Source organism: Andrographis paniculata, unplaced genomic scaffold (genome assembly GCF_009805555.1).
Source record: "Andrographis paniculata isolate CXL003 unplaced genomic scaffold, ASM980555v1 Contig52END, whole genome shotgun sequence".
NCBI classification, from domain to species: domain Eukaryota; kingdom Viridiplantae; phylum Streptophyta; class Magnoliopsida; order Lamiales; family Acanthaceae; genus Andrographis; species Andrographis paniculata.
The window spans coordinates 3,129,745-3,153,727 of NW_026137587.1; the positions used below are offsets into that span (position 1 = coordinate 3,129,745).

General features: G+C 30.2%; 3 protein-coding genes across 6 annotated transcripts; 2 read left to right on the top strand and 1 right to left on the bottom strand.

The window, feature by feature from the left end:
* Nucleotides 1-4,803: 4,803 nt before the first annotated feature.
* On the bottom strand, nt 4,804-10,426 carry LOC127254239 (pentatricopeptide repeat-containing protein At5g50990). The gene is made up of 5 exons (XM_051279245.1): nt 10,284-10,426; nt 7,979-9,651; nt 7,669-7,827; nt 7,262-7,418; nt 4,804-5,067 (listed from the first exon to the last, which is right to left on the bottom strand). The coding sequence occupies exons 1-2, from the start codon at nt 10,420-10,422 to the stop codon at nt 8,138-8,140; spliced, it is 1,653 nt and encodes a 550-aa protein (XP_051135202.1). The 5' UTR covers nt 10,423-10,426; the 3' UTR covers nt 4,804-5,067; nt 7,262-7,418; nt 7,669-7,827; nt 7,979-8,137.
* LOC127254240 (uncharacterized) lies at nt 4,948-7,581 on the top strand. Its single transcript, XM_051279246.1, has 6 exons — nt 4,948-5,163; nt 5,523-5,775; nt 5,911-5,947; nt 6,902-7,007; nt 7,093-7,203; nt 7,300-7,581. The coding sequence occupies exons 1-6, from the start codon at nt 4,948-4,950 to the stop codon at nt 7,414-7,416; spliced, it is 840 nt and encodes a 279-aa protein (XP_051135203.1). The 3' UTR covers nt 7,417-7,581.
* A 285-nt stretch (nt 10,427-10,711) lies between the features above and the next one.
* On the top strand, nt 10,712-16,943 carry LOC127254242 (uncharacterized). 4 transcript variants are annotated; one of them, XM_051279250.1, is made up of 10 exons: nt 10,712-10,859; nt 12,926-13,207; nt 13,304-13,369; nt 13,465-13,507; nt 14,827-14,881; nt 15,260-15,308; nt 15,394-15,461; nt 15,554-15,662; nt 16,131-16,249; nt 16,555-16,943. In XM_051279250.1, the coding sequence occupies exons 2-9, from the start codon at nt 13,055-13,057 to the stop codon at nt 16,245-16,247; spliced, it is 660 nt and encodes a 219-aa protein (XP_051135207.1). In that variant the 5' UTR covers nt 10,712-10,859; nt 12,926-13,054; the 3' UTR covers nt 16,248-16,249; nt 16,555-16,943. The 4 variants fall into 4 exon arrangements, with proteins under 4 accessions (XP_051135207.1, XP_051135206.1, XP_051135205.1 ...); XM_051279249.1 differs by having other exon boundaries at nt 16,546-16,942; XM_051279248.1 differs by lacking the exon at nt 16,555-16,943 and having other exon boundaries at nt 16,131-16,539.
* Nucleotides 16,944-23,983: the final 7,040 nt, after the last annotated feature.

Here is a 23,983-nt window from a genome sequence, read left to right on the forward strand (position 1 = left end):
AGACTATCTCTACTTTTTATGCTTTTAATGTTGTATTGCAGCTGTATTATCGTGAGAAAATTTTTGAAAAGTACTAATTGCATGTCTTTTATTAGCTGAGCAGAATAATGAGTTATTGATGAAATTCATCGGCCCGGTCCACTGGTTCAAGTTTGTTCCTTGAGGTGAACGTAACATTTTCTAAATGAGGCCGTGGACATGGTTGCGATCGTGAGAGTCAACAAGGTCGATATAGCCCATACAATCGCCGCAACTTTGACATTTACAGGAAGTAGAGTAAACCCGATATGGGATGTAGCCGAAAAGGCTAAATAAAGAAAGAGACAAGTCAACTTTTGTCATCGGTGTGGCGTTAAGACCATTGGGCCAATACTTGCGGAACAACCAAACACTAGTTAATCTTTACCAAGTCTCATTGCAGAAAAAGGGGAATGAGGTCGAGAATAATCACGTTGACAATGATGACGACCCCAATGATATTTTGGATTATGGCACAACGCATCTTAATATAGCAGATTTTTTCGTAAATCCAGCAAACTCCCAGTAACAGACATATTATTCATTTTATTTATGTTATTTTATATTTTGTAATCTTTAAATTATCGCATATACCTTTTTGTAATGTATTTTATAATATTTGTATTTGTTTTTATTAATACTGCGTTTATTTATATTTGAAGGTTAATGAATACTAATCAAAATAATGCAAATATGTGTTTTATTGACAATGCAACGACATATACTATATTGAAACACGAAAAATGTTCTTTTCCATTTGAAAAGAGAAAAAATGAATGTCAGTGGCAATGCAAAATTAATTGAAAGCTTTGGAGAAGTTATTATATTTTTTTCGCGGGGACGAAAATTGTAATACAATATGCACTGTTGGCCACTAAAACTCGAAAAAAATTACTGAACTTTCATGACATTCGAATGGCTATCACATTGAGACTATGAGTTATACCAATGGTGAATTTTTTTTTATCATCAATATCATTGATAAAAGAAAACACATCATTGAGATATTATTCTCGCTCTTTACTGGTTTATGTTATGCTATATTAGGTGTTGTTGAAACACACATCACGGTAAATAAAAAGACTTCCGATTTCAAATATAGCATGATCGCCTTGGGCATCTGGCAATATAATGATGAGAGGAATAATTGAGAATTCACATGACCATTAATTAAAGGTCAAAAATTTAAACTCAAATGAGTTAACTTGTGTTGTCTGCACTCAGGGAAAATTGATAACCATGTCATTGCCAGCTAAAGTAGGTACGAATCACCTACATTTTTGGAAAAAATTCACAGGGATATATGTGGACCATTAGACCCCACAATGTGGACCATTTAAATATTTTATGGTGCTAATTGATGCATCTACCAGATGAACTCATGTCTGTTTATTATCTACTCGCAATATGATATTTGCGCGATTGTCTGCCCAAATTATTAAATTACGAATACAATTCCCCGATATTACTATACGTCTTGATAATGCTAGTGAAATTCATTGAATGCATTTGATGATTATTGCATGCCGATTGAAATTAATGTAGAGCACTTAGTTGCTCATGTTCATACACAAAATGACCCGGTAGAATCACTTATTAAAATATTACAATTGATTTCTAGACAATTACTGATGAGGTCTATGTTGTCCGTTTCTGCTTGAAGCATGTAAGAACACTTATAAGAATGAGGCCGACAAACTATCATAGTTATTCCCTAATGCAATTAGTATTTGGTCATGAACCAAATATATATTATCTACGTATTTTTGGGTGTGCTTTTTATGTTCCTATTCCACTCGCTAAACATACAAAAATGAATTCTTAATGTAGATTGATCATTTATATCGGATATGAATCACTGTAATTATAAAATATACTTCCTCCATCCGCACAAAAAGTAAACATTTACTTTTGACACGGTGTTTAAGAAATAATAATATTTTAATTATAGTGGGTAGTTAAAAATAGTATAATGACATTTTTGCCTTTACTTTTTGGTGTAAAAGTAATGATGTGATGTAAAGTAGGGGTATTTGTAGAACAAAGTGAGATATTTCATGAAATGTTTACTTTGTAATTAGACGTCCCAAAATAGAAATATTTATACTTTATAGCTGGACGGAGGGAGTATATTTTTTTTTATCGAAATCAATTATAAAATATCTTGAATCTATGCAGAGTGATTTATTCACTGCAAGATTTTCAAATTGTCATTTTGACGAGTCATATTTTTCGACATTAGGGGAGACAAAAATGAATCAAAAAGAGATATTAATTGGAAAGTCCTATTGAATTTTTGTGATCCTCGTACAAAACAGTGTGAACTAAAAGTTCAATGCATTATACATTTGAAAAATATTTCAAATCAGTTACCGGATGCATTCAATGACTCGAGTAAAGTCACTCAATCATTTATCCAAACTACTAATGCTCCGACAAAAATTATTTGTCCATGATGGACAAATTGCAATGGCTAATGAATCAGAGACAACTTAAAGCATGGTAGATCACTTCGTTCCAAAGATAAACATCTTCGGAAAAAAATATGAATGAATGATGATAATCATGAAAATATCACGATTGACATTGATAAACCTCAATCTAATGAGAAAGTCAACCATTAAATAATTGCTCAAAAAGAGCACGATCTTGAAAAACATGATGAGATTATTGAAAATTCAATTAACTATGTTACTTCAATGAAATGTTGGAACCATAAATAGATAATTATTGATAATGCATTCGCATACAATTTAGAGCTTGATATAATGGAGGAAAATGAGGATCTGGAGCTAAAATCGGTTCATGAATGTCAATAAAGAAATGATTGGGCCAAAATGAAAAAAATGTGATTCAATCAGAGTTTGACTAATTAAACAGAAAAGATATATTCGAACCAATTGTTCAAACAACAAATGGTATAAAATCAGTGAGATACAAACCACCTGGGGGGAAATAAGGAAACTACCTCCATAAAGGCAATGATATCAGCCCGTGATCGTTGCCATGATGTTCGGGCGTGATCGTCGATTGGCACAATTTCCGTAATTACAATCGGATATAGCCAACTTACCTGATAAAACATTATCTCAATTTTGGGCTTTTAGCGCTTGGGCTCATCTTGAACTTCAAAACTTGAAGTTGGACTTGTCTTGCGGCAAAATAAATGTTGAGTTTTGGGCTTGTTCATTGCACAGTGATGCAAAATTTGGCCTCGCCAAGCCCCACAACTTAAGCCCGTGTACGTATACGTGTCCAATCCGGGACGGGCTGCGCGCGTGGCTTGACAAAACTCTCATGTCCCGATCATACTTTTTGCTATATTTATTACACAACCCAATAGATGACAATCTCGGACAACTTTCCTCTCTTGTTATATAATTACTTAACTAATTTATCCAAAACTCCTAATTACTTTTCGCCCACAATTTTAACTACATTTCAGTTCAAACAATTGAGAAAATCTTAATTAATTTACATTTGCCTCAATGCATTTCCACTTAAATAAATCGGTTTATTTTTTTTTTTCCAAATTTAATTATCTTCAAAAATAAATTATATCAGCTATTTAAGCCGAATAATTCAACATATAAACTGACTTTGACTTAGTTCTAATAACCCCATTTTTCATAAGGATTAAACTTTTAACAATTGCAACTCCCAAAACTTGCCTATCGAAAAGATCTGAATCTGATCTCTTCTGGTGTCGTAACAAACCCTTTGTTTTTTTTTTTTTAAAAAAAATGATTACGATCTAAAATATTACTATTAACTAACGTTATTATTTAAATAGAACCCAAGTGATGATTAAAGTCAACCCTTTTTACTTATTTAATTGTTCCAATAATTTATAGATGCTGAAAAATATCAACTTTGCGACTTGTGACTATGACTACAAGTTAATTGAATAATGAATGTAATTATATAATTTTTAGTCATGTGGTTGTTCAATAATGATATGTTACTCGTTGAATATGCTCTTTCTTGATATTAATCTATATTTTAAATATTATTCATATAGTGATTGCAATTACATAAATGCATTAAACATTTACATAAAATCTTTCTATAATAAACATGGTGTAGAGCCCTCCACATGTGTGTATATAGCAACTTTTTACATTTTTTTACATAAATTTTCTCTTTTATGCTTCTAAATATATTTTATAAAATTATTTTAAAATATAATATAATATATATATATATATATATAATTCAAGGTATCTAAGATAAACAGCCAAATATAAATTAGCAAACGAATTAAGAGAGGCGGGGGAGGGGGGTTATTTCTTAATGGCTAAAAGGTACTTATTTTTAATTTCAAATACAAAACAATATTCAATAGTATGATTTTCAATAAAAATATATTATTTTATCTTATAGAATATAGTATCAAAATAATATTTAAATAAAAATATTAGTTAATGGTGATTTCCTAGTAATAAAGTTTCGGCCGTTAACTAATAACCGAATAAGATTAATTATAGAATTTTTGAAATCATAAAAAAAAAAAGTTTAGGCAATTTTAAAATAATGAAAGATTTTGCACAAATTTCATAAATTACATATGAATTTTATATTGTTTTGTCTAAATTTTAAATAAAACAAACATAGAATAACTAATCATTATTTAAAACAGATTATCCCAAACACTCACTGCAACTCTAAAAAACAAATCATTTTTTTTTTTTTTCACTAGAATCTCCCATTAAAAAACAGGGACCAAGTTGAGGGTTCAAATTCTATCCCTTCAATTAGCGTTGACCATTCACCAAATACTAATCATAAAAAATATATATATTTTTTTTATATAAAATAAGAAATGATTCCCTCGTTTAAACCACACCATAATAAAAAAATAAATAAAATAGAAATATTCTACTAGCTAGACAAACACACAGACTTTAATGCATACCTCATCATAGTGTTATGTTGTATATCATCGTACTCTCTTATGATCGACAGTCCCAAACTTGGTTGCACACCATAATCATGGCAGAAGTAGCAAAGGCAGATGATGATGTTTTCTACTCTCCAGACTCACAATTTCTGGGAAAGAACACAGATAATAATGGTGAGGAAAACATAAGACTTTGCGTTCTTTCGATGAGAACCACTCTTGAAAAACAAGATCCCTCTGCAAAGGTATTCTCCTAATTACATATAAATCATACATATCGTTTCTTTCTCATATAAAATGTGATTTTCTTCACCATATATCTGCTGCATGATTTCCTACAAAATTCCATTGTTTTCTCTCATAAAACATTACATCAAATTACCATTTAAACCAAATAACAAAACTAAAACTCAACCAAACACAAAGTAAACAAAGGTGATTATCTGAATATTGTGAATTAAGCTGTAAAGTATTGATCTGATCTGATTCTATGGTGTAGAAGGGATCTGATAGAGAACTAAATTGAAGGAATTAAAGGACTATAGTGGCAGATTTCAGATAATGTTTGAAACTGCAATTGATATGTTGTTTTTGTTGTTTACAGGATTTAGATGATTCAACACTGAGAAGGTTTCTTCGCGCACGCGATCTCAATGTTGATAAAGCTGCAACGATGTTGCTGAAATACTTGACATGGAGGCGGACCTTCATGCCAAAGGGTTTCATTACAACATCAGAGATTTATAATGAAATATCACAAAACAAGATGTTCATGCAAGGGAAGGACAAGCAAGGGCGCCCCATTGCAGTTGTTTTTGGCTCCCGTCATTTTCAAGGAGACACAGATGAATTCAAACGTGCTCTAGCTTCGCTACTTCCTTTTTCTATTACTTTTGTCGTATTACATGGAGATTTGATTTTTGCATCTATAAGATTCAATGTAGTACTGATAACTGGTTTTCTCCTGTGTTGCCCTATGGTTGATTTTTCAGGTTTTTTGGCATTTGTTTTGGATAAGCTGTGTTCCAGGTTAGACACAGCCACAATTTTGACTCTAAATCTGTTGATACTACTTGTAATTTTGATTGTCATAGTTCTTTTACATTTCTATTATTATCAATGTATCTTAATGGTGTGTTTACTTTGGATGAATAAGATAAACAATATGATTTTATCCAACCTAATTACACGTTTGCATTATTATAGCCCGGAACAAAGTAAAGCATGAGATAATATTAATATTAAAAGATTATTTTGCTCTTCTTTAATAGCTAACTTAGTATTAATTTTATTATATACTTAATAATTATTTTAGGAATTATAATCTTGTATGATAATCAATTAAAGTAAATATTAAATTATTTTATCATGTCATTATATCATCCATTAGAGTAATACTATGCATTATAATCTCATCCCACAAAGTAAACATATCCTCGTTGCGCATAAGATGAGTACAGAAATATTTATGAAATACTGCAACCTTTTAACATACATAACATGATTAGATATATCATACATATATAAAGTAAAATAGTCAGTCTATCTGTGAATAACATTCAGCATTTCATAATATACGGACTAGCATTACATAGTTAATATCAAAGTAACAAATCATTACCATTAAATAATAATGTAAATTAAATAATATTCTTTTGGTGAATAAGATGCAGAAATTATTGCACTGATATTGTTCAATTGTGGTGTCTAGATGCAATAAAGTGTCATCAAAGTGAAAAAAATTTTATATGCCCAGACTGCATATGGATGAAGGCAGCTACTGTTATTCCTAATTTCATATTTACCTTTTAGCTCTTATTACAAAATCAACACCAGATCCTACCCCTATGTTGTACATCATTACTGATTTGTTAAGAATCAAGAACCATAACCATTGAACACAATTCTTTTGCACATGTCCAAAGGTGTGCCATTTCTGAGAATACCGACTAAATTTCTTATTTATTTCTTAACTAAAATCAGGATGCCTGAAGGACAGGAAAAGTTCACTACTATAGCAGATCTAGAAGGGTATGGCTATTGCAACAGTGATGTCCGCGCAAACCTCACAGCTATTTCAATCCTACAGGTCTAAACACAATCTAAACCACTCAATAAATGAAATCCTCATGTTATTCTGCTAATCAATACATATATATAATATTTTATGACAGGATTACTACCCAGAAAGACTTGGAAAAGTGTTTGTCATTCATGTACCCTACATTTTCATGACCATGTGGAAGATCATTCAACCATTCATCGACAAGAATACCAGGAAGAAGGTATAAGTACAAGTGAAAGTCATTATCCATTTATTTAAAAGGTTCTCGCAGTGCATACCTTTGTTATCTGATCCATTGCTTTTTACTGTGCTCAAGATTGTGTTTGTGGAGAACAGCAGACTGCACGCCACTTTGCGAGAGGACATTGATGAAAACCAGCTTCCAGAGATCTATGGAGGCAAACTGCAGCTGGTTCCAATCCACAATAACTAGCGCTGATCGTCACAAAGATTTTATTGACCCAGAAACACGTCAAGCTTATCACATTAATATCATATATTCATATACGTGACAATGACAGGATAAACTTCATTTTTAAAGCAAGGTGTCACCACCTTGCCCTTGCAAATCTTCATTGTGCAACATTTGCTCAGTTAAGTCAGCCTCCATGAAGTGCAAAAGGCATGTGCAATGCATGATAAGAAAAGAACGCAACAAAAGAAAGTGAATGCTTGAAAAGATTACCTTTATAGCTTCAAGAACAATAACAACTAGTTTGGTTTGAGAACCTCACACTCCCCTGTTTCTCAGCTGATTTGATCCTCTAGAATGCTTTGGAGATTTTTGGAGATTAAGAGTTCTATAAGCATATGCTTAGAATAACCAACATGACATCTCCAAGTCCTACATTAATCAAAATCATTCACAAACTTTATATGTAAATATATCATTTGACAGATTGACACATTGAACTTTTTATACGAAGAAATTAAGTTTAGAAAACTTGTAGGGCCTGAGAACACCAAAAACAGACATGAATGCACCGCAAATTTACCTTAATTGTCTTATCATCCATTTTCCCATCATCAAGTTAGTTTAAGAACTGTGATTTCCATTGCACTTAACTGGACATTTAGACAATAATAGTAACTACAGGTAGACGAGGCCGTCTCAAACCCATGACAACTCTCATTATATGCAGCAAGTATTTTAGCTACCAATAGTCACCACAGGTACACGAACCACTCTCAAACCTATGAAACCGGACCCTATCCCTCACTGTTATTACTCTGTGTAAGACCTTCGATACAATTTTTATCCAAGAGTGGCAATCATAACAAGTTCGCAGATTTTTTGAAATTAATATTTCAGTTCCAGGACTTGACTTTAGGATCCCAAATGCCAAGGCTAGTTTTTCACTGTGATAAATCAAGTTTTCCTCTTTTTCTTCTTCCAATATGTCCATCAAAACCATGTCGCCTGAGGAGATGTAACCCTCCATTTTCGTGCGATGCATCAAAGCTTCTAAGATTCTGTAAATTGATCCAATTTCGGGGTGTGACCTATCACCGGCTTTGAAGTAGTGAATAGCACCATTCAATTCAACCCAACTTTTTCCAATACTCTTATGAACTCCATTCTTGCTCATGCCATGCCTCACTGCTTCAGCATTATCCCATTTCCTAGTGGAGCAATATATATTTGACAATAAAACATAGTCTTCACTACCAAGATGTTTTATTTTTGAAACAACAACTTCTCCCAGCTCAGAATTTTTGTGGATTCTACAAGCACTAAGAAGTGCCCTCCATATGACAACATCAGGTTCCATTGGCATTTCCTGAATTGTTGCAAAAGCTTCCTTAAGAAGCCCAGCTCGCGCAAACAAGTCAATCATCACTCCATAGTGCTCAAGCTGTGGCTGGATCAAGTAATGATTTTTCATCAGGTTGAAGTACTTCTGACCCTCCTCTATAAACCCACAGTGGCTACACGCCGTGAGAATTCCAACAAATGTAACATGATCAGGTGAGATATTTTCCCTTTCCATGGCATTGAATGTTGCAATGGCATCGGCAGCAAGTCCATGCATTGCAAACCCGTTTATTATTGTATTCCATATGGAAATATCCATTCTTTCAACAGAATCAAATATTGATTTTGCTGCTTCAATTCTTCCACACCTCGAGTACATGTCTACGAGGGCCGATGATAATATATAATTCATCTCAACCTTTTGCTCTGTCATTAAACCATGAACCCATTCTCCAAGATCAAGAGCTCCAAGCCTCGAACAAGCAGTTATGACCGATGCAAATGTAAATCCATCAGGCTTCACTGCTGCTGCTAACATCTCTTTGAACATTCCTATTGCATCCAAATAGAATCTGTTTTTTACACATCCTCCAATCATTGAATTCCAGGTGACTACATCCCTAGCAGGTAAAGCAGAAAATATTTTCTTGGCAATATCAGTTTTGCCAATCTTCATGAAATTAGCTATCAACAGATTGGCGGAGACAAGGTCAAAATTTCCGAAGAAGGTTTTACCAAGGAGTTGTACAGCAAGTTCGGGTTTATCATAAGCTATATATACCTTAGTTAACATAGGCAGTAATGGGTGCACTTCATATCCATGTTTGATGATTTCACCATGCACCATCCCTGAAGTTCTAAAATTGCGGGTGCCCTTGCATAATTCAGGAAGATTGGATAGTGTTCGATCATCTGTCAGATAAAGCAAAGGAAGAAAAATCACTTTAAAAGTTCATAAGGCTACATTTAAATAGAAGTTTTAGCACCTCTGATGCTGAGACAGATGATTATATGTCCCAGTGGTCAAGAAGACAAAATAACGAAACTAAGCTGTTATTTATATTAGTCCGAAATGAAGTGTATAAATCAACCTCCAAGATTCCAATGCATGAAAGACTACAGACACATACATAATCAATCTACACATTGTTGTTCAACAATAAGCAATTTACAAAGGAAAAACTTCAAAGGCTCCACTATCACAGTGATCTACCAAAATTAGTTATAAGCAAAGAAAATTTACAAGATTAACCTGAAAACCAGATCTTAAACTATATATATATATATATATATATATATAGTATTAAACATTTCTTTTTACCTACTGGAAAACAGCTGTGCTATCAGTAAACATAGCATATCCGATCGACAATTCTACACATAAAGACCACACTCCAGCAGGCAGAAACGTAAGACATGATGAGACAGCACAGAATCCATTCATCCAATACTTCAACATATAGAGAAAATGAAGTCTGAACAAATCTATTGCCGTGATTCCAACTTCCAAGCGTTGAAATTAGGCAAGAGAAGGCGGCGCTAACCTGACACTGCACAAATTGTTTGCTGTGAAGCAACAATACAATGACGCTTTGGTGCTGAGATAGTTGTCTGAAACAAACGAATCGATGTCCCTAAACAAAATAGTCTCCACCTCGTATATTCACTTCCAATTTTCACCATTCGAATCGCCCCACCGACACCGTAGCTTCCACACCCCCTCCCTTCCCTTCCGCTCCGCTGCGCTCCTCCCCTCTGCTACCATTTTACAGCTGAATTTTGATTTTTGGGCGAGAGAGAAACTGGGGCCAATCCGCCCATTTTCTGGTTGAACTTTTGAAGCCCAAACATAAGCCCAGCCTGGGACTTAATTGGGGCCTGGGGGAATGTTTTCACTTTTCCACTGCAGAGAACGCAGAGTAGCGAGAGTGAGAGTGAGGAAACAGCTAGAAGCGACGATCGTCATTCTCGCCTCCCGCCGTCGATCGTCGCCAGAGGAAGAAGCGCCGTCGTCTCTGTTTCGCCTGAGTGCCGGAGAGGAGAATCTCTCTCTGAAGGAGCTGGCCATCGGAGCCGCGACCGGGTAGAATTCGTGGCGAAGAAGTTCTGATTTCATTGTGGTTCGTCCTCTTCGTTGAATTCTTCACCGCTTTAAGTGTTTTCTCTGTTTCAAGCTTTTCGATTTCTGATTGTTTGTGTTTTATACACAATTTTGAGATTTTGATTCTTTTGTTAATTTCTGCTTCATTTTGATTTCAGTTTGGATTAGCTTGTGTTTCTGATTTGTTTCTACTGCTTGCTTGTATAAATTTGTGTTTACAAGGTGAATTGAAAACTTACGAACGGTTTTTCCTAAAATAACTGTGGAGGTGAACATGATTTCTGATATTTAGACCAACTTCAACCCACTGCAGGTGTTGAATTTGGGGTTGGGGGTTTTCAGTTTTCACTTTACTTTGTGTTATTTTGTTATCTTTTTTTTACGATTTATTGTTTAATTTTATTTTCTTGAAAAATAATATCCTCCCTCCAATTAGAAAGTAATTAACTCCCTCCAATTAGAAAGTAATTAAATACCTGTCCTTACTTTACATCACATCATAATTAAAATACTTTTAACTACTTTTAACTACCTACTATAATTAAAAATGTCATTACACTATTTTTAACTGCCTAGTATAATTAAAATACTTCCAAAAGTCTCATTTTCATAAATAACCATATAACAGTAAAACTATCCCTACCTTTTCATTATTATTACACTAATTCCCACTACTTTTTACACTAATATATTCACAAGGGCAAAAAAGTCATGCATCCTTACTTTTTACCGACTACCAATATAATATCAATATTCCTTAAATTTTGTGTCCAACGCAATAAGAATATACTTTTGGAACGGAGGGAGTATATAATTTTGTATTTTTAAAGTCATATGTAATTATATTTTTTGAAAAATAATGTACAATTATTTTTTCTAAGTGATGTATAATTTAATTTTTTTAAATTAAGTATAATTTATAAATATGAAAAGTTATAGTATAAAATAATATAGAAAAAGAATATACAATGAATATATCTTTTTAAATAAAAATTACAGTTTATAATTGAATTAAATTTACTATAGAAAATCATCTGTATCTTTTTATTGTAGCTGTTGTAAAAATAAAGGAATGGGTTTGAGATAACCTTAGTCCGTAGATAATGGAGTTGAAGTAGTCGGCCTTTTAGATAGGTTTGGTTTTGAAAATTCTGCAAGAAACTATTGGGATTAGACTTATCCCTTTCCCCATTAGTTGTTTTATGTTGTACCAACCTGAGCTTAGTTAAGATTATCTATTTCTTTCAAGAAATGTGATTATTATTTATCTCAAGAAATGTGTTTTTGTTGCTCCAAGTTTAATCCTGACTGAACTTTTCAAAGAGTATACTTGCTATATCATTTTTCGCTTTAGAAGACACTCAAAATTCACTAAATAGTCAACTTATTTCAAGTATTTTACACTAATTTAGAAGAACTACAATATTCCGAGAACCATATATAAAAACGAGAAGAACCATGTAACAGTTGATAAAAATGCTTTGGAATATTTGATCAGAGAAAGGTGCAAATGTTTGTGCACCTTCCACAAGCACATTGCACTTTCACAAAAAGATTTAGGGTGTGTTCGTTTGATAGATTTAGACAAAATTCCACTATTCATCCAAAATTTTCCCCCCAAAAACATCAAATCAAACATCTATTTTTTATTATTTATATTATACTAAAAATCAATTTTACATTCAAAACATCGCATCATCACCTATTTATATCACATCATACAATTATTCAAATTCAAAATTTTTACTATTCAAATTCCAACTCAAAATCCAAACCTCCAAACAAACACACCCTTAGATTATTTTCCCATCTTTTGCTTGTGTTGATTTGTTTAAAACTGCACCTATTGTAAACTAAAATTTCTTGTGTTGATTTGTTTAAAGTTGCACCTTTTTGTAAACTAAAATCTATTGGTTCTTATTGAAATGATCTGGTCATGAAAATGGTAGAACCTGTAGCAAGAAATATTGCAGTAAGTTGTCTGCACATATGATTTCTTTAGGCGTCCTGGCGAATGGATTTATCAAATGCTGTAATTTATAGTCTAACTGAACTGGAAAGACTAAAACAAGTTTTATATTTCAGATCAAAAAAGTCTGGCTTAAAAAAGACCAGAAATGAAATAAGCAGCAGCTCGTCACCATCAACATCTGACATGCTTTAGCCAATATTCAACTAAAGTAGAGACTTCCGCAAAAGAGAACTTCTGAGAACATGAATGCATATATTTCATTTCCATCTCCTTTGAAGTTGCTGCTATTGCATCTCACTTGTGGACTAGGCCTAGCCTCAGGTTTTTGGGTGGCATTAAATGTTTATTCACTTACGTTGATCCAACAATCAGTACAAACACTTCTAATAGTTTGGGTACGTAATCTTCAGATGTTTAATGTGCCAAGTTTGTTTTCATTTTTTTTCTCTTAGTATTAATATTAATATGTGCCTATTCGTGTGTTTCTTCAGGTTGTTGAAGCTTCTATCGTGATCCCTATCTACAGTCTATTTAGGCTCAATCCCGATCAATGCTCTGTAATTTTAAATTTTTTTCAGTTTCTCTTTTCCATCCCTCGGACTGCTCCTTGCGCTGTTGAGTGCACTCACTCTATTCAAATTTCCTCTTTCAGTATATAAAAGCCATAATGAGAGGGCTGTTGAGTCTTCCTGCTGGTTAGCTTCATAACTGCCTTATCTTCCTTTATTTTTCTCCTGTGTGTTTTTGGTGCAAAAATGATTGTGATGACTTAAGTTAAAAAATTTATGACTGACAACATATATGTTACTTAGCAAGGATTATATACATATGTGATATGTTTTATGGGCATGTGCAAGAATTCAGAGTTTTTCTTGTAAAGGCCAATTGAAAATAAAATAGACTTCTGTCACACACATTTGGGATTCCAAAATTGTTATCAAGAATTGTTTGTTAATGATGGTTGATGGCTTAAAAACTCGCATATATGGGATATTTTATTGGAAGAAACCAGTAGACTGTATCATTGGACATGGTGGTTCATGAAATATAACCAGATGAATGAATTTTGAATATATTGAAATTCAAGGCTAATTAGATATGCTTTGTTTACAACATGCTTAGTGTACAAATTTTGGGCCCTTCTGAAGTAATGTTCTGAAAGCAGATATCCATATATTCATACAAAATGTGTTAGTAGTTTATTCAATAAGCACTGCAATTTTTTTTATTGGGGTGTTAAAAGGGTAAAAGGGAGATACTGGGTGAGGATATGCCTCAATGACAAATTAAAGATAATCCATGGTTCTAAGCATCCTTGGCCTGTCCACTCGCTCGCAAAATCAAGGGGCGTGCCCCGTGCATCACATTGGGTGCGGTGGGTACCAGTCACACCTGCACATGTTTGAATTGATTCTATTGGAAAACAACAACTCAACTAACCCTTACATTCCTAAAGCATAAAAACTTTGGATTTCTTACACTGCTAGGAATGTTGTAAAAGTTCTCAAATGTTTTGGATGGATTTATTACTTTGGTACTAGCTAACATACTCACAGTCTGTCTGGCTTCACTTAAATTTTGGTGAGGCTTGATTCTTCAATTCCTCACTGATTCTTCGAAGCTCTAGCTCATGTTACAGTGTCTTGAGAAAGCCGCATGCTGTTAAAGTCTTAATGGATCAGGAGCTATGAAGTCTTTCTTCATATGTTTGTTTGCATGCTGATTCATGAGTTGTTGGACTAGTGTATTCCTTTGGTCTAATAATGTATTTATTGTTTTGGGAAGAAAAATAACATTCAAGTTACTTTTTTGAGTGCTCACTAGTATTATGGATCCTATGATTTTTCTGTTGTAACAAATGTGAGCTAAAAAATTATGTGCTGCAAATAACAGCATTAACTTTGAGGATTTTCATTCTCCTATTATTCTGAAGCTAATGTATCTCTAACTATTTATATTTCTACTGTCATATAGGCTATTTACAGCTGATATATCTTGACTTTTATCTTTTCAGGTGCTCTATTGAATGCTTTTGGAGCGATTATATTGGGTGCACCTGTTGGAATCCAGTATGTGATGGTTATGTCCACTGTTTTACTTTATCCTTTTATTTTGATGCTTCTGTAGTGTTCTATTTCACAAGAATTGATTTGATCAATTTATCCTTCAGCACTCAACAACTTCCCCCATGATTGGAACCTCCTTCAGTCCTCCTGTAATTCGATTCAGAATTGTGAATCCCTTCATGATTTTAGATCTAATTAGCATTCTTATTGTATGGGAATTTTTATGATGCTCCTCGCCATATGTGTGGTTCTGTTTGAGACATCCATGGTGGCATAGCATCTAATTCCAGCATTGGTGAAGAAGATAAACAGAAACAGTTTGAATTTTCATATATCACAGATATATCTGGTGATGCTGATCTGATTTTTTATTGAATACAGGCACTTTATGAAGACAGTTAACTGGAGTCTTCTGATGTCGGTTTTTACAGTATGTACCCCGTTTATGGCACTAACACTGATGCAATTATTGCTTACTTTTAATAGTTTGCTATGTTTCTTATATTATTTGGCAGTTTGCCCCTGCAGCTTCTGTCTATGGCACATCTTGGAATGATTGGCTCCGGATATTTGCTCACACAAAGTCAGTCAATTACTCAGTTAAAAAAATAAAACATCATTAGCAAGTGAGATATTATTGCTCTTGACTCCCCACATCCTTGTTTCTTCTTGCAGGCCTGTTGGATTTACAGATTTTATGATCTCATTTCCTGCATATGGATCAGTTATTGGGGCTTGGTTTGGTGCTTGGCCTATGCCTCTCGACTGGGAAAGACCTTGGCAGGTGCTGGACTTTAGCATAAAATATCTCTCTATTACTCCATGAATGATTAGGATGTAGCTTTAGCTATTATTTCTAGTCTGGAACCAGCTTCAGACATCGTAATCTTTTTTATGTTAGGTATAGCTTGTTTGGATGCAGTGCTGATGATAAAAGTTAAGGCTTTGAGTTGTTAACCAAAGATTTGTATTCAAATTTCTTAAACTCCGTCAGCTTGTCTCGTTGCATCAATCCCATTTAACCTCCATGTCATTTTTCCTCAAAACATTTTATTATTGTCAAAATTGATATATGGAGGAAATCTTAAGAATGGCATGACTGATACATCACCCATATACATAGGTGTGTGTGTGTGTGTGTATATATATATTCCAGTATCAGTTTATATTAGAATTTATGAGCTGAATGTTATCTTCAGTGTGAGCAAATAACTTAGCTAAATTTCAGATTTTCGATTTACTTTTCATGCAGGAGTGGCCAATTTGCGTGACTTACGGGGCCATTCTCGGGTATTTGATTGGAATGGCAGCATCAGTTGGGTTCAGTTTCTTTCACAGTCATCTGCAGCCGAAAAGAAAAGAGGACTAATGGTATTGTGTGCTATTGTTAGTGCCATTTTTCTACATTTTTCTAATGTCATAAATTCCGAGAATTCTGTGCTGTGGAGAATTTCAATCCATTTTTAGATACCACTTTTTTCAATGAATCCCACCACTGTTTTGTAAACTTCTCCAAATTACATCTTTCAACTTTAGCTTAACACATTTTGAGTTGATTCTCAAGGGCTTTAGTACTTAGTATCCTTGCGATTATTCATGTTGTCGGACGGCTACTGCTACCTCGAGTGCCTAGAAATATTCTCCACTAATTCTTCAAGCTTATCAAGTTTTGTTAGGTGTGAAAAAGGAAGTGAGATACTGAAGCCAAGACTTGCTGCCTATCTTCTGGAACAAAAGGTATCTGGTAATCTAAACAAATATGCACGCATACAGACATTGTTTGGATTTGTTCACTCTGTGTGTGTCATTATATATATATATGAATATATATGCATTTTGATTTTTTTTTTTTTTTATATAATAGTTGTTGGATGCAATACTTTATATAAAAAATTGGTATACTTTTATTGACAATCATAGAAGTTGTGCATTACAAAAAAATTGAAAATAGCCATTTCTGGTTTTGGTTTATTAGTTGTTGGATGTAATCTTGCACTTTTTGGTGAAATTTTGTTTCTTAAGTGAGAAGCACTTGTAAGTGCTTGTGAACTTTAGTCTTTTATTAATATATTACAGCAATTTCATTCTCCTGTGCAAGTTGTCGTCAGCCTCCTTTTTTATTAGTAATGTTGGTCAAGTTATTTTGCCGTTAGTGGTAGCGTCGAGTGAATTTGAGACGTGAGGTTGTGAGTTTAAATTCCCGACGCCTCTAAATCTTTCTTCTAGATGTTGCGGCTTTGGTTTCAAATCTATATCTATATATATATATTTGGCGGGCGGCCTTATAAGGTATAAGTAGGGGTGTCAATTCGTGTTATTGAGTCGTGTTCGTGTCGGGTTGAGCCATGAGGATAACAAAAAAATTGTCAACCTGAATCCGATCCGAAATCTAACTTGAAACCCTAGATCCGAACACGACATGAATTCTTTCAGGTTAGGTTCAGGTTGACTTGAATTAGTTTCAGGTCACCCGAAATCCGAACAAACCCGACACGAAACACGTTAAAAAAAATTAAATTGACCTAAAAAATATCATTTTTATTTTAATTTTTATATTATTTTATATTTAAATTAATATAAATATTATAAATTAAAATAATAATAATAAAAATTTCAGATCAACCCGAAATACGATCCGAACACGACACTAATTTTTTTTGTTTCGGGTTTAGATCGATTCGATTTTTTTCAAACCCGAAATATCCAAACCCGAACCTGAAAAGTTTCAGATCGAACGGGTTCGATTTTTCGGGTTGAGTTTACTTTTAACACCCCTAGCTATAAGTTATACTCCCTATTCGGCATATTTGTTTACACTTTTGGGTGGTTCGTTAATTTACTTTATTATTATAGGAGAAAAAGTAAAAAAATTACTCTCTCCGTCATAGTTAAATTGTCACATTTAGTTTAGTTACTTAAAAAAAGTGTATTTAAAAATAATTATGATTTAATAAAAATAATTATAGATTAAAGTTAAAATATTAAATAGTTTAATTAAAATAAAAAATTAAAAATTTTAAAATATGATTAAAATTTATAATTATATTTTCAAAAAATAAAAGAATAAATTATGTAGAATAGATCGAAATAGAAATAATTGATAAATTAAGTAGGACGGAGGGATTAATATTTAATTATTACTTTTTATTTAATATTTATTTATAACAAATACATTGATTTTATTATATTCTGTTTCTTCACTAACTAAAATTTTAAAAATATTTTTAATTACCTTTTTATTTTTCTATTTTTAATAATATATATATATTTTTTTTTAAATTCTTGTACCGACGGATATATATATATATATTTGTGTCTATAAATAAAACTAATATTTCATACATATTTATTGCATAATTCATGAGGTCTTATGTCACTTAAAATGCAGTATGGAATTCCTATATCTATTTTGTACTATGTAATATTTATTGTATGCTTAATTTTGTGTCAGTGAAATTTATTCATAAAACCCTTATTTTGTGCAAAATAATGATTTCACAATTGTGTGTGTTCCCTTGGTGCACTATGTATAATTCAAATTTAAATTTATTGGGACTAAAGTATTGGTTGTTTGGTTTCTGAGTGCTACATGACTTAATAATCTTCACTTTTAATTACATATTTACTTACATATTATAAAAACTTGGAAATATTATTATAAAAATCGTAAGGTTAAGTAAGATAGGTGGTTAATTAAGGCACTTTTGGATTGTTTTTTTTTTTTTTTTTTATCACTCATGTGTAGCAAGTTACACCCTTATATATATATATATATATATTATGACGTGAAAACCTGCTGCTGCTACCCGAAAGTGAGCATAGAGTAAACTCCCGGCCAAATTTGTACTAGCTTTTGAAGTTGAATTTTTTTTTTTTCTAAAAATACTTTAGAAGTAGCTTGAAAAATAAGTTAGTTAAAATGATTGTTTATCTTTAATAATAATAATATAAAACTAATTATTTTATATTTAATTTTAAGAATTAAAATTTTAAAATATAATTGTATTTTTATTTTTATTTTATAAATTATATTTAAATTAAATTTAAATACCAAATTTACCATTATAAATTTTAAATTACACTAAGAACTTAAAATTATTTAATATAATTTATAAAATTTTATGACAAGTATAAAAATACAAACAATTTAATATTGAATTGTAATTGTAATTGTAATTTTATTTTTAATTTATATATTATTTTTAATTAAAATTTTAAAATATAGGTTACTAAATTTAAAAATATATATTTTTTATACTATATAATTGTAAAGTTTTTAAATATAATTAATAAAATTTAAAAATAAATTATAAAGATTCTAGAAAAAAAATAATTATATTAACACATTTTTTTGAATAATTATTATAATTTAAATAGACTTTTTATTTTATTACATCCTTTATAAAAATTTACTAAAAACACAAAAGTCAAATGCTTCTACTTTTGAAAACGATCCATAAGTCAAATTGTTTAAAAAAAAAAAAAAAAAAAAAAGATTGTATATGAATCCGAAGGGACTCAAAATATGTCTTCATTGGCTTTTTTTTTTTTCTCAATTTATTTTAAATTTGACTCAAGTTAAGATATTTTTATTCGGGTGGAATGGTTCAATTCACGAATGAAAGGGGTGGTTTGGCAAACAGTTTATTTAACATTTTTTTAGCTGTTTGACCGGTCAAAAAATTAATTTAGGTGTTTTAGTAAATTAGCTTTTTGTAATAGCCTATTGGCCCAAAAAATTTAATTTCTGAAAAGTTATATAGCATAACGTTTTGGAAAAGCTTGTTCACTTCAATATTTTTTTTATTTCTTATTTACCCTTCAAATGTTATTATTTATCTCACATACATATATATATATATATATTTTACCACAGTCATTATAAATTATTTTAATATATTATTTATTAAATTATAATGTTATTTTTATAAATTTAAATTAATTAATTTTATTTGGAAACTATATATTCATTAAATAAAATAAAAACAAAAACATAAATATTATTACTTTATTTTTATATTAAAATTAAATAAAAAGAATAAATTTATTAAATATAATAAATTAATCAATAATTAATAATAAATATATATACAAAAATTTTATTATTTTATATTTTACATCATTCTTAATAAAAAATATTCATATTTCTTATCAAACTTTCTCACATCTAAAATTAATAAAAAATATTTTATAACACATTCGTAATTTCAAATAACTAATAACAAAAAATTTTAAAACTAAAAAACACAATTAAAAATTTTAAAAGTTATAATATAAATGTCTTCAATTGTCATTTTACATATAAATAGCTAATATCAAACTGTTATTTTACCAAACATTTTAATACAAATAATTAATTAAATCAGTTAATTAAACCAGCTAATTGAATAAGTTAAACGTTAACAGTTAATTGAATCAACTAACACCTAAAGCTATCGGCTGAATGTCAAACACATCCTTAAAATCAATCAGAATTCTATATAAATGAATCAAAGTAATTGTTTGTATTTTGACTTTGTTAGAGAGTTCAATTGAATTTAGGATTGGATCTTAATCTACGACATGCTCTTTTTGTTTCTCAATTAGTAAAAAAAAATAATAATGTTTTACAATGTGTTCATCGGATAAATTCAAATCATAATATGATCAATGTATTCGATCTATTGTATATTGTCTTTAGATGCATTTATTATAATTATTATTTTTTTCTTATGTTGTCTTCAATATTGAATGTAAAATTAATTTGATGATATCTAAAATTACTCATGTCAATTATTTATGATTATATATATTTTTTCACATGATTATTTTTACAATTGTATCATATGTAATAAAATATGACCAAAAATTTGTCAAAGTGATAAAATTATGTATTTTTATTTTTTATTTTTGTATTTATAATCATTTAATTTTATATTTTGACAAAGATGCTTGGGTAACATGTCCTAAATAAAATCTAGTATCTATTCTAGGAAATTTTTTAACCAATGAATAGAGTGATTATCACGTTATAGTTGGTGGTTAAGGTTTTAATAATTTTAGTTATTATGATTTATTGCATAATTTTATCTCAAAAGAATGGATTCTTCATATAGGTATGAAAATTAATAATAAAAATTTAGATGTAAGATTTTATTCTTTGGATTTGATATTAAAAAATGTACCTAACTTAAAAAAAAAATAGCAAATTTATTGATATAATATTTTTGTTGTTGTGCTGAAGGTAAATGAAACATGATAAATGAGATGTCAATGAGAAAAATTTTACACATCGAAACTAAATTTGAGTGTTCAGAAAAAATAAAAATACCTTTTTAATTAAAAAAAATGAGGTTGTGAAATTCACGCTAAAGCATAAATATTATTTATCTAAAGCAGGTGCAACAAACTTATTTAAATCACATAAGAAAATAAAAAGTCATCTATTAAAATTGAAATAGCAGATAAGGTATGTATCTCATTAAAGATATTTCATAATTATATGATCAAGCAAGCATGCGATTAAGATAATATAGGATTTACTTCTCAAAATAATAAAAATTATTTACATTCAAAGAAATCAAGGATATGAAAATTGGAGATATGAAATGAGTATTTGAATATTTACAAGAAATACATATAAAAGATCCAAATTTTTTTTACTCAATTCAAGTTGATAACGATGATGTAATAACCAATATATTTTGAACAAATAAAATAATGAAAGTTGATTGTATTTTCTTTGGAGATATGATATTCTTTTAGAGGATTTGTATTATTCATCCAAACCCCCAAACAAACACACCCTTGTACAACTTATGGAAAAATTTAAAAAATCTTCCTCTTGCATTATTTGTTTGTGTGTATCATCACAAATAAACTACTCCTTTTTGTTATGCACTTCTATATGATAAAACTATTTAACATATTTTCTTGTAAATGTTAAATGAAAGGTCAAATATTATTTTGACCAGTGAAAATGCAACAATTGACAAAGCCATAACTTCTAAATGGCCAAAGCACATCACAATTTCTGTATTTAATATATCTACCAAAATACTGCTAAATATTTAGATGAGATTTTTTACAAACTCAAAGATTTTGAACATGAATTTTGTAAGTGTATGCAAGATTTAGAATTTAAAAAAAAAAAAAAAAGAAAAAAAAGAAAAAAAAAGATAGATTTCTCAATTGAATGGAATAACATGCTTGAGAAATATAATAATCAAAATAAAGATTTGTTGAAAAGATTATTCAATAAAAAGAAAAAACGGACATTGATTTATGGTCGTAAATATATATGTGGTGATATCTCTACGACACAAAGAAGCAAGAACATAAACAGTGTGGTTAAAAAAGTATGTCAACTACAATAGTCGCTTATATAATTTCTTTGATATTTTAAAATTTTGATTGATAATTGTCCTTATGAAGAGTTCAAAGATGATTTTAGAGCAAATATAAATATTTATGTATTATTTTTTTGTGCTCAATTATTAAAAACATGCAACAAGTATTTATACTATTCTAGTATTTAAATGGTTTCAAAATGAATTGTGCAATGCCTATGAATGTAACTTTTACGTTTTTAGGGTGATTGAAGGTGTTTCAATTTACTATGTTACATCTTTTAGAAAAATAAAAGAACATGATGTCAACCATGACTTTTTTAATAGCACGATATATTGTTGTAGTAGAAAGTTTGAGTTTTGTAGAATATTGTGTTCTCATACTCAAATATATTATGATATGTAATTATTGAGATTTTATATTCTTATACATTTAGTCATTTAGATGATATACAAGGAAAGCAAATATTTTGGATTTTCATAGCACAACGACATCTCATCATGTAGATGATTTAGATTTTAAAGTATTGTTGAAATGTAGCATATAATTTTTTGTAATATTTTCAAGTAAAGCAAATATTTTGGATTTTCATAGCACAACGACATCTCATCGTGTAGATGATTTAGATTTCAAAGTATTGCTGAAATGTAGCATATAGTTTTGTATAATATTTTCAATCAATTTGTTACAAGAATAATTGAGACAAAAAAAAAAAAAAAAAAAAACATATAAAATAGTAAAAGGTGACCTCAAAGAAAAATATGACATAATTAATGAAAATTTGTAAAGTATGAATATCTTTATAAAGAATTCAAGTCTAAACAAATTAAGAAAAAAGAAAGGAATTCATCTACGACCGGTGAAGAAACACGAATAAAAATTACTGGAATAGAAGCTAAAACAAAATTTATTTCAGAAAAAAAATATTTAAGACTATACTAGAAAAAGCTCCGGAGAAAAAAAAATCATTCATTCAAAGCTCAAGTGCAACAAAAGATGTGTTAATTTTTTATATCTTGATACCCGTACATGTATATAATTAGTTAATTGTCATACTAAATATTTAATATTTATTTTCAGCCCACAATCGAAATTATTTATGAAAAACAAGAATACTAAATGTTTAATAAAAATAAAAAATATTAGTAGGTTAGTTCAAACTATATTTGAGTAATCATATTTGTAATACTTTAATTTTGATTATATGTATTTATTTCTTATCCATTATTGGTTATACTATGTATAAGCAATATAATAGTATATTTGGGATTTGAATTGTTGAATCAATTATGATTTCTTTGTAGAATTGGAGTCTGGAGTGTTATGGTTACTGATATAATTGACTTTGCTTTGATGGTATTATTTTCTTTCTCACATAATAATAAAGTTATGTTAAACAAATACACACATACAAAAAAAAAAAAAGAATGATTAATCATATAAATTATGATTTAATAAATTACTTATAATTGAAAGTGGTTTAATGTATTCATATTTTATCATTCATGAACTATCCAAAAAAGTTATATAGTCAAATCAAACTCAAAAGTATAAAACATTAGCACTTGAAATGAAATATGACGTTGAGCTTGTAAATATTGTTGGGAATTTTTTATGCAATTGGCTAGATCAAAAAATATATATATAAATAGAGCAGTAAATACATAATCTATAACAATGGTTAGATTTTTGTTGATGGGAAAAAAATAAAGCTATGAAAAATATTTTACGCGTTAAAAAAATAACTAGATAAATTATTTTATTCTTTTGTCAAAC

Excerpts from the sequence above, each read along its gene's own strand:
- LOC127254240 (XM_051279246.1), top strand. The coding sequence starts at position 4,948 with ATGTTGTATATCATCGTACTCTCTTATGATCGACAGTCCCAAACTTGG. Across the intron at positions 5,164-5,522 it reads AACAAGATCCCTCTGCAAAG|GATTTAGATGATTCAACACT; the intron begins GTATTCTCCTAA and ends TGTTGTTTACAG. Across the intron at positions 5,948-6,901 it reads TTGGATAAGCTGTGTTCCAG|GATGCCTGAAGGACAGGAAA; the intron begins GTTAGACACAGC and ends AACTAAAATCAG.
- LOC127254239 (XM_051279245.1), bottom strand. The coding sequence starts at position 10,422 with ATGGTGAAAATTGGAAGTGAATATACGAGGTGGAGACTATTTTGTTTA. Across the intron at positions 9,652-10,283 it reads AACAATTTGTGCAGTGTCAG|ATGATCGAACACTATCCAAT; the intron begins GTTAGCGCCGCC and ends TTTATCTGACAG.
- LOC127254242 (XM_051279250.1), top strand. The coding sequence starts at position 13,055 with ATGAATGCATATATTTCATTTCCATCTCCTTTGAAGTTGCTGCTATTG. Across the intron at positions 13,208-13,303 it reads AAACACTTCTAATAGTTTGG|GTTGTTGAAGCTTCTATCGT; the intron begins GTACGTAATCTT and ends GTGTTTCTTCAG. Across the intron at positions 13,370-13,464 it reads TCAATCCCGATCAATGCTCT|TATATAAAAGCCATAATGAG; the intron begins GTAATTTTAAAT and ends TTCCTCTTTCAG.